At 45.6% G+C, this 13,643-nt stretch overlaps 1 protein-coding gene across 1 annotated transcript in view; it reads left to right on the top strand.

Annotated features, from left to right (window-relative positions):
* Positions 1-1,237: 1,237 nt before the first annotated feature.
* LOC139257031 (C-C motif chemokine 8-like) overlaps positions 1,238-13,643 on the top strand; it is a 126,981-nt gene continuing 114,575 nt past the window's right edge. The window contains exon 1 of the mRNA XM_070874373.1: positions 1,238-1,459. Coding sequence (XP_070730474.1) covers positions 1,390-1,459 — 70 coding nt within the window. The 5' untranslated portion in view covers positions 1,238-1,389. The remainder of the gene's footprint in view (positions 1,460-13,643) is intronic.

Raw genomic sequence — 13,643 nt, 5'->3', positions numbered from 1 at the left:
ACACACACCCCGCACCCCCCCCCCTATACCACTGGTCCAATCACCATCCACCTCACACACCCCCACCCCCGAAACCACTGGTCCAAAGACCCAGGAATCTGAAGGCCTCCCTCCTGAACCATGTCTCTGACCACACATCCATTGGCCATATCCTCCTCTTTCTACTCTCACTAGCGCATGGAGTATAATCCAGAGATTACAAAATTTGACTTCTGGCTTTTTGGCAGAGCAGGCTTGAGGTGCTGAATGGCCCATTCCTGCTCCAGCTTCTCAACCTGTGACTGCAGAACCTCTGACTCCCTACGTTGTTGCTTCCGACATGGACCACTGCATCTGGCTCATCCCCTTGTTCCAGCAGCATGTTCTGCACCCTGTCGGTGATGCACCAGGGAGGCAGTGTACCAGACTGACGGAAGCAGAGATGCCCGTCTGTCCCCCCGATGATCGAATCCCCAATTACTAAATATTCTACACTCTGCTGCCTCCTGGTGCCGGGCTCAATGCTGACTGTGTGTTTGAGAGTAACACACTGCCAGAAGATTCCTGCATGTCCTGCCTCTACCGACCATTCCCGGTGGCCCCCCACTTACTATTCGGACTCTGGCTGTGGGGTGCGCACCTCCTGCAATCTGCGGCCCAGAAAACACTCAGCTTCCCGTACGCCCTGCAGAGAATCCCGCTGCCCCTCAAGCTCACAAACCTCAACCCGAGCTCGAGCAGCTGAAGGCACTTCCTGCAAAGCTGGGCCTGCGGGACACACCGAGGTTCCCATGTGGTGCAGGAGTTGCAGGCTACGGTCCATAGCTGTCCCACCATTACAATTACAAACTTAAAATAAACTCCTTAGATAAAGGGTGATTATTTATACAATTGCTGTTAACTCGGTTAACTAGGCGCTATATAAAGGCAAGTGGCTGATGCGTCTCTCTGCCCTGCTGTGCCAACCTCATCCTTGGCCATTAATCTGCTGGTGTGTTTGGCTCGATCGCCACGGCAACAGTTGGTACAAGGACAGACTTCTCAACATAAACGGAACTCCAGCACAGCTTCACATTCCATTGCGGGCCCCCTCCAGGCAGCTTGGGAGGCCCACGAGACATCATCAGACTTTACCCTGAATAGGAATCGAATAAAACCAGCTTTGTGGGCCTTGGAGATGGAATGCGCTAAGTCCCTCCTCCATTGTATCCAGACTGGAAAGTTTGCCAAAGTAATTACTCAGCAGGACCACAGTCACATTCCTGCTCCAGATACGGGCGGACAGAAATGTTATGTCAGGGTCCAACTGTCCCCTTCCCCAGCCCTGCCCCAGGCTCAGTATAAGTAGTGAGCAGCCCAAGTCATTCCGCTCACTCACTGCCTCACCGGAGGTGTGCACAGTCCCAAGATATGAAGGGTTACCTGGCCCTCGGACTCCTGCTCCTGAACATGGCCTGCGTCAGGCCCACTGATGCTGCAGGTAAAGATCCAGGCCTACTCAGTTTGGCACCAGTTTCATTTCAACTCAGAGTTTGATTGTGTGATTTTCTAGTTGTCAAATCTGCTTTTTGAGGTCCAGTGAATACCAGTTCCAGAGTGGTTTCTAGCCCCACAGAGAGCAGGAAGGGTCCTGCTTATTGTCCAGTTACACTCAGAAGTACCGACAGAATAATCAGCCAGGGTTCCTGCTCCTGATCACTGCCCAGTGACCCCTGGGTTAGAGAGAGAGGGAAATCAGCCAGGGTTCCTGCTCCTGCTCACTGCCCAGTGACCCCTGGGTTAGAGAGAGAGGGAAATCAGCCAGGGTTCCTGCTCCTGCTCACTGCCCAGTGACCCCTGGGTTAGAGAGAGAGGGAAATCAGCCAGGGTTCCTGCTCCTGCTCACTGCCCAGTGACCCCTAGGTTAGAGATCGAGAATCAGCCAGGGTTCCTGCTCCTGATCACTGTCCAGTGACCCCTGGGTGAGAGAGTTAGAATCAGCCAGGGTTCCTGCTCCTGATCACTGCCCAGTGATCTCTGGGTCACAGAGTGAGAATCAGCCAGGGTTCCTGCTCCTGAACACTGCCCAGTGACCCCTGGGTTAAAGAGTGAGAATCAGCCAAGGCTCCTGCTCCTGATCACTGCCCAGTGACCTCTGGGTTAGAGAGAGAGGGGAAATCTGCCATGGTTCCTGCTCCTGCTCACTGCCCAGTGACCCCTGGGTTAGAGAGCGAGAATCAGCCAGGGTTCCTGCTCCTGATCACTGCCCAGTGACCCCTGGGTTAGAGAGAGGGGGAAATCAGCCAGGGTTCCTGCTCCTGCTCACTGCCCAGTGACCCCTGGGTTAGAGATCGAGAATCAGCCAGGGTTCCTGCTGCTGATCACTGTCCAGTGACCCCTGGGTTAGAGAGTTATAATCAGCCAGGGTTCCTGCTCCTGATCACTGCCCAGTGACCCCTGGGTTAGAGAGAGGGGGAAAATCAACCAGGGTTCCTGCTCCTGATCACTGCCCAGTGACCCCTGGGTTAGAGAGAGGGGGAAATCAGCCACGGTTCCTGCTCTTGATCGTGCCCAGTGACCGCTGGGTGAGAGAGAGGGGGAAATCAGCCAGAGTTCCTGCTCCTGATCACTGCCCAGTGACCCCTGGGTTAGACAGAGGGGGATATCAGCCAGGGTTCCTGCTCCTGATCACTGCCCAGTGACTCCTGGGTTAGAGAGCAAGGAAATCAGCCAGGGAAATATGATGGGACATTGTAAGGGGGGAATATAATGCGACAGTGTAAGGGGGGAATATAATGGGAAAGTGTAAGGGGGGGAATATAATGGGACAGTGTAAGGGGGAACATAATGGGACAGTGTAAGGGGAATATAATGGGACAGTGTAAGGGGGGAATATAATGGGACAGTGTAAGGGGGGAATATAATGGGACAGTGTAAGGGGAATATAATGGGACAGTGTAAGGGGGGAATATAATGGGACAGTGTAAGGGGAATATAATGGGAAAGTGTAAGGGTGGAATATAATGGGACTATGTAAGGGTGGAATATAATGGGACAGTGTAAGGGGGGAATATAATGGGCCAGTGTAAGGGGGGAATATAATGGGCCAGTGTAAGGGGGGAATATAATGGGACAGTGTAAGGGGGGAATATAATGGGACAGTGTAAGAGGGGAATATAATGGGACAGTGTAAGGGGGGAATAGAATGGGACAGTGTAAGGGGGGAATAGAATGGGACAGTTTAAGGGGGGAATATAATGGGACAGTTTAAAGGGTGATATAATTGGACAGTTTAAGGGGGGAATATAATGGGACAGTTTAAAGGGTGATATAATGGGACAGGGTAAAGGGAATATAATGGGACAGTGTAAGGGGAGAATATAATGGGAGAGTGTAAGGGGGGAATAGAATGGGACAGTTTAAGGGGGGAATACAATGGGACAGTTTAAAGGGTGATATAATTGGACTGTTTAAGGGGGGAATATAATGGGACAGTTCAAAGGGTGATATAATGGGACAGGGTAAAGGGAATATAATGGGAAAGTGTAAGGGGGGAATATAATGGGACAGTGTAAGGGGAGAATATAAAGGGAGAGTGTAAGGGGGGAATATAATTGGGACAGTGTAATGGGGGAATATAATGCGACAGTATAAGGGGAATAGAATGGGACAGTGCAAGGGTGGAATAAAATGGGACAGTGGAAAGGGTGAATATAATGGGACAGTGTAAGGGTGGAATATAATGGGACTTTTTAAAGGGGGAAATATAATGGGGCAGTGTAAGGGGGGAATATAATGGGCCAGTGTAAGGGGGGAATATAATGGGACAGTGTAAGGGGGGAATATAATGGGACAGTGTAAGAGGGGAATATAATGCGATAGCTTAAGGGGGGAATATAATGGGACAGGGCAAGGAGGGAATATAATGGGACAGTGTAAGGGGGGAACAGAATGGGAGAGTGTAAGGGGGGAATAGAATGGGAGAGTGTAAGGGGAATATAATGGGAGAATGTAAGGGGGGAATATAATGGGACAGTGTAAGGGGGGAATATAATGCGGTAGCTTAAGGGGGAATATGAAGTGAAAGTGTAAGGGGGGAATAGAATGGGACAGTGTAAGGGGGAAATATAATTGGGACAGTGTAATGGGGGAATATAATGCGACAGAATAAGGGGAATAGAATGGGACAGTGCAAGGGTGGAATAAAATGGGACAGTGGAAGGGGTGAATATAATGGGCCAGTGTAAGGGGGGAATATAATGGGACAGTGTAAGGGGGGAATATAATGGGACAGTGTAAGAGAGGAATATAATGGGACAGGGTAAGGAGGGAATATAATGGGACAGTGAAAACAGAATATAATGGGACAGTGTAATGGGAATATAATGGGACAGTGTAATGGGAATATATTGGGACAGTGTAATGGGAATATAATGGGACAGTGTAACGGGGGAATATAATGGGACAGTTAAAGGGGGGAATATAATGGGACAGTATGAGGGGGTAATATAATGGGACAGCTTAAGGGGGCAATATAATGGGACAGTGTAAGCGGGGAATATAATGGGACAGTGTAATGGGGGAATATCATGCAATAGCTTAAGGGGGGACTATAATGGGACAGTGTAAAGGGGGAATATAATGGGACAGTGTAAGTTGGGAATATAATGGGACAGTGTAAGGGGGGAATATAATGCGATAGCTTAAGGGGGGAATATAATGGGACAGGGTAAGGGGGGAATATAATGGGACAGTGTAAGGGGGGAATAGAATGGAAGAGTGTAAGGGGGGAATAGAATGGGAGAGTGTAAGGGGAATATAATGGGAGAATGTAAGGGGGGAATATAATGGGACAGTGTAATTGGAATATAATGGGACAGTGTAATGGGAATATATTGGGACAGTTTAAGAAGGAAATATAATGGGAGAGTGTAAGGGGGGCATATAATGGGACAGTGTAAGGGGGGAATATAATGCGGTAGCTTAAGGGGGGAATATAATGGGACAGGGTAAGGAGGGAATATAATGGTACAGTGTAAGGGGGGAATATAATGGGACAGTGTAAGGGGAATATAATGGGTCAGTGTAAGGGGAATATAATGGGACAGTGTATGGGGGAATATAATGGGACAGTGTAAGGGGGGAATATAATGGGACAGTGTAAGGGGGGAATATAATGGGACAGCTTAAGGGGGAATATGAAGGGAAAGTGTAAGGGGGGAATAGAATGTGACAGTGTAAGGGGAATATAATGGGTCAGTGTAAGGGGAATATAATGGGACAGTGTATGGGGGAATATAATGGGACAGTGTAAGGGGGGAATATAATGGGACAGTGTAAACAGAATATAATGGGACAGTGTAATGGGAATATAATGGGACAGTGTAATGGGAATATATTGGGACAGTGTAATGGGAATATAATGGGACAGTGTAACGGGGGAATATAATGGGACAGTTAAAGGGGGGAATATAATGGGACAGTGTGAGGGGGTAATATAATGGGACAGCTTAAGGGGGCAATATAATGGGACAGTGTAAGCGGGGAATATAATGGGACAGTGTAATGGGGGAATATCATGCAATAGCTTAAGGGGGGAATATAATGGGACAGTGTAAAGGGGGAATATAATGGGACAGTGTAAGTTGGGAATATAATGGGACAGTGTAAGGGGGGAATATAATGCGATAGCTTAAGGGGGGAATATAATGGGACAGGGTAAGGGGGGAATATAATGGGACAGTGTAAGGGGGGAATAGAATGGAAGAGTGTAAGGGGGGAATAGAATGGGAGAGTGTAAGGGGAATATAATGGGAGAATGTAAGGGGGGAATATAATGGGACAGTGTAATGGGAATATATTGGGACAGTGTAAAGGGAATATAATGGGAGAGTGTAAGGGGGGCATATAATGGGACAGTGTAAGGGGGGAATATAATGCGGTAGCTTAAGCGGGGAATATAATGGGACAGGGTAAGGAGGGAATATAATGGTACAGTGTAAGGGGGGAATATAATGGGACAGTGTAAGGGGAATATAATGGGTCAGTGTAAGGGGAATATAATGGGACAGTGTATGGGGGAATATAATGGGACAGTGTAAGGGGGGAATATAATGGGACAGTGTTAGAGGGGAATATAATGGGACAGCTTAAGGGGGAATATGAAGGGAAAGTGTAAGGGGGGAATAAAATGGGACAGTGTAAGGGGGAAATATAATTGGGACAGTGTAATGGTGGAATATAATGCGACAGTATAAGGGGAATAGAATGGGACAGTGCAAGGGTGGAATAAAATGGGACAGTGGAAGGAGTGAATATAATGGGACAATGTAAGGGTGGAATATAATGGGACTATGTAAGGGTGGAATATAATGGGACAGTGTAAGAGGGGAATATAATGCGATAGCTTAAGGGGGGAATATAATGGGACAGGGTAAGGAGGAATATAATGGGACAGTGTAAACAGAATATAATGGGACAGTGTAATGGGAATATAATGGGACAGTGTAACGGGGGAATATAATGGGACAGTGTAACGGGGGAATATAATGGGACAGTTAATGGGGGAAATATAATGGGACAGTGTAAGGGGAATATAACGGGACAGCTTAAGGGGGGAATATAATGGGAGAGTGTAATGGGGGAATATAATGGGACAGTGTAAGTTGGAAATATAATGGGACAGTGTAAGGGGGAAATCGAATGGGACAGTGTAAGAGGGGTATATAATGGGACAGGGTAAGGGGGGAATATAATGGGACAGTGTAAGGGGGGAATATAATGGGACAGTGTAAGGGGGAATAGAATGGGACAGTGTAAAGCGAATATAATGGGACAGTGTAATGCGAATATAATGGGACAGTGTAAAGCAAATATATTGGGACAGTGTAAAGGGAATATAATGGAACAGTGTAAAGGCAATATAATGGGACAGTGCAAGGGGGGAATATATTGGGACAGTGTAAGGGGAATATAACGGGACAGCTTAAGGGGGGAATATAATGGGACAGTGTAAGGGGTGGAATATAATGGGACAGTGTCAGGGGGGAATATAATGGGACAGTATAAGAGGAATATAATGGGACAGTTTAAGGAGGAGAATATAATGGGACAGTGTAAGGAGGGGAACATAATGGGACAGTGCAAGGGGAATATAATGGGACAGTGTAAGGAGGGGAATATAATGGGACAGTGCAAGGGGAATATAATGGGACAGTGTCAGGGGGGAATATAATGGGACAGTGTAAGGGGGGTATGTAATGGGACAGTGTAAGGGGAATAGAATGGAACAGTGTTTGGGTGGAATAAAATGGGACAGTGTAAGGGGGGAATATAATGGGACAGTGTAAGGGGGAATAGAATGGGACAATGTAAGGGGGGAATCGAATGGGACAATGTTAGGGGGGAATATAATGGGACAGTGTAAAGGGAATATAATGGGACAGTGTAACGGGGGAATAGAATGGGAGAGTTTAAGGGAATATAATGGGAGAGTGTAAGGGGGGAATATAATGGGACAGTGTCAGGGTGGAATATAATGGGACTATGTAAGGGTGGAATATAATGGAACAGTGTAAGGGGGGAATATAATGGGACAGTGTAAGGGGAATATAATGGGTCAGTGTAAGGGGAATATAATGGGACAGTGTATGGGGGAATATAATGGGACAGTGTAAGGGGGGAATATAATGGGACAGTGTTAGAGGGCAATATAATGGGACAGCTTAAGGGGGGAATATAATGGGACAGTGTAAGGGTGGAATATAATGGGACTATGTAAGGGTGGAATATAATGGGACAGTGTAAGGGGGGAATGTAATGGGCCAGTGTAAGGGGGGAATATAATGGGACAGGGTAAGGAGGGAATATCATGGGACAGTGTAAACAGAATATCATGGGTAAGTGTAATGGGAATATAATGGGACAGTGTAATGGGAATATATTGGGACAGTGTAATGGGAATATAATGGGACAGTGTAACGGGGGAATATAATGAGACAGTGTAAAGGGGGAATATAATGGGACAGTATAAGGGGAATATAATGGGTCAGTGTAAGGGGAATATAATGGGACAGTGTATGGGGGAATATAATGGGACAGTGTAAGGGGGGAATATAATGGGACAGCTTAAGGGGGGAAATATAAAGGGAAAGTGTAAGGGGGGAATATAATGGGACAGTCTAAGGGGGGAATATAATGGGAAAGTGTAAGGGGGGAATATAATGGGACAGTCTAAGGGGGGAATATAATGGGACAGTGTAAGGGGAATATAATGGGACTGTGTAAGGGGAATAGAATGGGACAGTGTTAGGGTGGAATAAAATGGAACAGTGCAAGGGGGGAATATAATGGGACAGTGTCAGGGGGGAATATAATGGGACAGTATAAGGGGAATATAATGGGACAGTTTAAGGGGGAGAATATAATGGGACAGTGTATGGAGGGGAATATAATGGGACAGTATAAGGGGAATATAATTGGACAGTTTAAGGAGGAGAATATAATGGGACAGTGTAAGGAGGGGAATATAATGGGACAGTGCAAGGGGGAAATATAATGCGACAGTGTAAGGGGTGAGTATAATGGGACAGTGTAAGGGGGGAATATAATGGGACAGAGTAAGGGGGGAATATAATGGGTCAGTGTAAGGGGAATATAATGGGACAGTCTAAGGGGGGAATATAATGGGACAGCTTAAGGGGGGAATATAAAGGGAAAGTGTAAGGGGGGAATATAATGGGACAGTCTAAGGGGGGAATATAATGGGACTATGTAAGGGGGGAATATAATGGGACAGTGTAAGGGGGGAATAAAATGGGACAGTTTAAGGGGGGATATAATGGGAGTGGGTAAAGGGAATATAATGGGACCGCTTAAGGGGGGAATATAATGGGACAGTGGAAGGGGGGAATATAATGGGACAGCTTAAGATGGGAACATAATGGGACAGTGTCAGGGGGGAATATAATGGGACAGTATAAGGGGAATATAATGCCACAGTGTAAGGGGTGAATATAATGGGACAGTTTAAGGGGGGGAATATAATGGGACAGTATAAGGGGAATATAATGGGACAGTGGAAGGGGGGAATATAATGGGACAGCTTAAGATGGGAATATAATGGGACAGTGTCAGGGGGGAATATAATGGGACAGTATAAGGGGAATATAATGCCACAGTGTAAGGGGTGAATATAATGGGACAGTGTAAGGGGGGAATATAATGGGACAGCTTAAGGGGGGAATATAATGGCACAGTTTAAGTGGGGAATATAATGGGACAGTGTAAGGGGAATATAATGTGTCAGTGTAAGTGGAATATAATGGGACAGTGTATGGGGGAATATAATGGGACAGTGTAAGGGGGGAATATAATGGGACAATGTAAGGGGGGAATATAATGGGACAGCTTAAGGGGGGAATATAACGGGAAAGTGTAAGGGGGGAATATAATGGGACAGTCTAAGGGGGGAATATATTGGGACAGTGTAAGGGGAATATAATGGGACTGTGTAAGGGGAATAGAATGGGACAGTGTTAGGGTGGAATAAAATGGGACAGTGTAAGGGGGGAATATAATGGGAGAGTGAAAAGGGGGAATATAATGGGACTATGTAAGGGGGGAATATAATGGGCTAGTGGAAGGGGGGGAATAGAATGGGACAGTGTTCGGGGGGAATATAATGTGATAGTGTCAGGGGGGAATATAATGGGACAGTATAAGGGGAATATAATGGGACAGTTTAAGGAGGAGAATATAATGGGACAGTGTAAGGAGGGGAATATAATGGAACAGTTTAAGAGGAATATAATGGGACAGTGTAAAGGGGGAATATAATGGGACAGTGTAAGGGGCGAATATAATGGGACAGTGTAAGGGGTAATATAATGGGACAGTATAAGGGGAATATAGTGGGACAGTATAAGGGGAATATAATGGGACAGTGTAAGGGGAATATAATGGGTCAGTGTAAGGGGGGAATATAATGGGACAGTGTAAGGGGGGAATATAGTGGGACAGTGTATGGGGGAATATAATGGGACAGTGTTAGAGGGCAATATAATGGGACAGTATAAGTGGGGCATATAATGGCACAGTGTAAGGTGGAATATAATGGGTCAGTGTAAGTGGGGAATATAATGGCACAGTGTTAGGGGGGATTATAATGGGACAGTGTATGGGGGAATATAATGGGACAGTGTCAGGGTGAAATATAATGGGACAGTGTAAGGGGGGAATATAATGGGACAGCTTAAGGGTGGAATAAAATGGGACAGTGTCAGGGGGGAATATAATGGGAGAGTGAAAGGGGGGAATATAATGGGACTATGTAAGGGGGGAATATAATGGGACTATGTAAGGGGGGAATATAATGGGACAGTGTAAGGGGGGAACAAAATGGGACAGTTTAAGGGGGGATATAATGGGACTGGGTAAAGGGAATATAATGGGACCGCTTAAGGGGGGAATATAATGGGACAGTGGAAGGGGGGTATATAATGGGACAGCTTAAGATGGGAATATAATGGGACAGTGTCAGGGGGGTATATAATGGGACAGTGTCAGGGGGGTATATAATGGGACAGTATAAGGGGAATAGAATGGGACAGTATAAGGGAATATAATGGGACAGTTTAAGGAGGGGAATATAATGGGACAGTTTAAGGAGGAGAATATAATGGGACAGTGTAAGGAGGGGAATATAATGGGACAGTTTAAGAGGAATATAATGGGACAGTGTAAAGGGGGAATATAATGTGACAGTGTAAGGGGCGAATATAATGGGACAGTGTAAGGGGTAATATAATGGGACAGTATAAGGGGAATATAGTGGGACAGTATAAGGGGAATATAATGGGACAGTGTAAGGGGAATATAATGGGTCAGTGTAAGGGGGGAATATAATGGGACAGTGTAAGGGGGGAATATAGTGGGACAGTGTATGGGGGAATATAATGGGACAGTGTAAGGGGGGAATATAATGGGACAGTATAAGTGGGGCATATAATGGCACAGTGTAAGGTGGAATATAATGGGTCAGTGTAAGTGGGGAATATAATGGCACAGTGTTAGGGGGGATTATAATGGGACAGTGTATGGGGGAATATAATGGGACAGTGTAAGGGTGAAATATAATGGGACAGTGTAAGGGGGGAATATAATGGGACAGCTTAAGGGTGGAATAAAATGGGACAGTGTCAGGGGGGAATATAATGGGAGAGTGAAAGGGGGGAATATAATGGGACTATAAGGGGGGAATATAAAGTGACTATGTAAGGGGGGAATATAATGGGACAGTGTAAGGGGGGAATAAAATGGGACAGTTTAAGGGGGGATATAATGGGACTGGGTAAAGGGAATATAATGGGACCGCTTAAGGGGGGAATATAATAGGACAGTGGAAGGGGGGTATATAATGGGACAGCTTAAGATGGGAATATAATGGGACAGTGTCAGGGGGGTATATAATGGGACAGTATAAGGGGAATAGAATGGGACAGTATAAGGGAATATAATGGGACAGTTTAAGGAGGGGAATATAATGGGACAGTGTAAGGGGTGAATATAATGGGACAGTGTAAGGGGGGAATATAATGGGACAGAGTAAGGGGAGAATATAATGGGACAGTATAAGGGGAATATAATGGGACAGTGTAAGGGGGGAATATAATGGGACAGCTTAAGGGGGGAATATAATGGCACAGTGTAAGGGGGGAATATAATTGGACAGTGTAAGGGGAATATAATGGGTCAGTGTAAGGGGAATATAATGGGACAGTGTATGGGGGAATATAATGGGAGAGTGTAAGGGGGGAATATAATGGGACAGTTAAAGGGGGGAATATAATGGGACAGCTTAAGGGGGGAATATAAAGAGAAAGTGTAAGGGGGGAATATAATGGGACAGTCTAAGGGGGGAATATAATGGGACAGTGTAAGGAGAATATAATGGGACTGTGTAAGGGGAATAAAATGGGACAGTGGAAGGGGTGAATATAATGGGACAGTGTAAGGGTGGAATATAATGGGACTATGTAAGGGGGGAATATAATGGGCCAGTGTAAGGGGGGAATATAATGGGACTGTGGAAGCGGGGAATATCATGTGACAGTGTAATGGGGGAATATAATTGGGACAATGTAATGGGGGAATATAATGCGACAGTATAAGGGGAATAGAATGGGACAGTGCAAGGGTGGAATAAAATGGGACAGTTGAAGGGGTGAATATAATGGGACAGTGTCAGGGGGGAATATAATGGGACAGTGTAAGGGGGGAATATAATGCGATAGCTTAAGGGGGGAATATAATGGGACAGGTTAAGGAGGGAATATAATCGGACAGTGTAAGGGGGGAATATAATGGGACAGTGTAAGGGGGGAATAGAATGGGAGAGTGTAAGGGGAATATAATGGGACAGTGTAATGGGAATATATTGGAACACTGTAAAGGGAATATAATGGGAGAGTGTAAGGGGGGAATATAATGGGACAGTGTAAGGGGGGAATATAATGCGGTAGCTTAAGGGGGAAATATAATGGGACAGGGTAAGGGGGGAATATAATGGGACAGTGTTAAGGGAATATAATGGGACAGTGTAATGGGAATATAATGGGACAGTGTAATGGGAATATATTGGGACAGTTTAAAGGGAATATAATGGCACAGTGTAAGGGGGGAATATAATGGGAGAGTGTAAGGGGGGAATATAATGGGACAGTGTAAGGGGGGAATATTATGGGACAGTTTAAGGGGGGAATTTAATGGGACAGTTTAAACGGTGATATAATGGGACCGGGTAAAGGGAATATAATGGGACAGCTTATGGGGGGAATATAATGGGACAGTGTAAGGGGTGAGTATAATGGGACAGTGTAAGGGGGGAATATAATGGGACAGAGTAAGGGGGGAATATAATGGGTCAGTGTAAGGGGAATATAATGGGACAGTCTAAGGGGGGAATATAATGGGACAGCTTAAGGGGGGAATATAAAGGGAAAGTGTAAGGGGGGAATATAATGGGACAGTCTAAGGGGGGAATATAATGGGACTATGTAAGGGGGGAATATAATGGGACAGTGTAAGGGGGGAATAAAATGGGACAGTTTAAGAGGGGATATAATGGGAGTGGGTAAAGGGAATATAATGGGACCGCTTAAGGGGGGAATATAATGGGACAGTGGAAGGGGGGAATATAATGGGACAGCTTAAGATGGGAACATAATGGGACAGTGTCAGGGGGGAATATAATGGGACAGTATAAGGGGAATATAATGCCACAGTGTAAGGGGTGAATATAATGGGACAGTTTAAGGGGGGGAATATAATGGGACAGTATAAGGGGAATATAATGGGACAGTGTAAGGGGGGAATATAATGGGACAGCTTAAGATGGGAATATAATGGGACAGTGTCAGGGGGGAATATAATGGGACAGTATAAGGGGAATATAATGCCACAGTGTAAGGGGTGAATATAATGGGACAGTGTAAGGGGGGAATATAATGGGACAGCTTAAGGGGGGAATATAATGGCACAGTTTAAGTGGGGAATATAATGGGACAGTGTAAGGGGAATATAATGTGTCAGTGTAAGTGGAATATAATGGGACAGTGTATGGGGGAATATAATGGGACAGTGTAAGGGGGGAATATAATGGGACAGTGTAAGGGGGGAATATAATG

This window comes from Pristiophorus japonicus, unplaced genomic scaffold (assembly GCF_044704955.1).
Source record: "Pristiophorus japonicus isolate sPriJap1 unplaced genomic scaffold, sPriJap1.hap1 HAP1_SCAFFOLD_797, whole genome shotgun sequence".
Classification (NCBI taxonomy): Eukaryota; Metazoa; Chordata; class Chondrichthyes; family Pristiophoridae; genus Pristiophorus; species Pristiophorus japonicus.
Note: the sequence above shows the minus strand (reverse complement) of the source record. Positions and strands in the feature narration are given on the sequence as shown.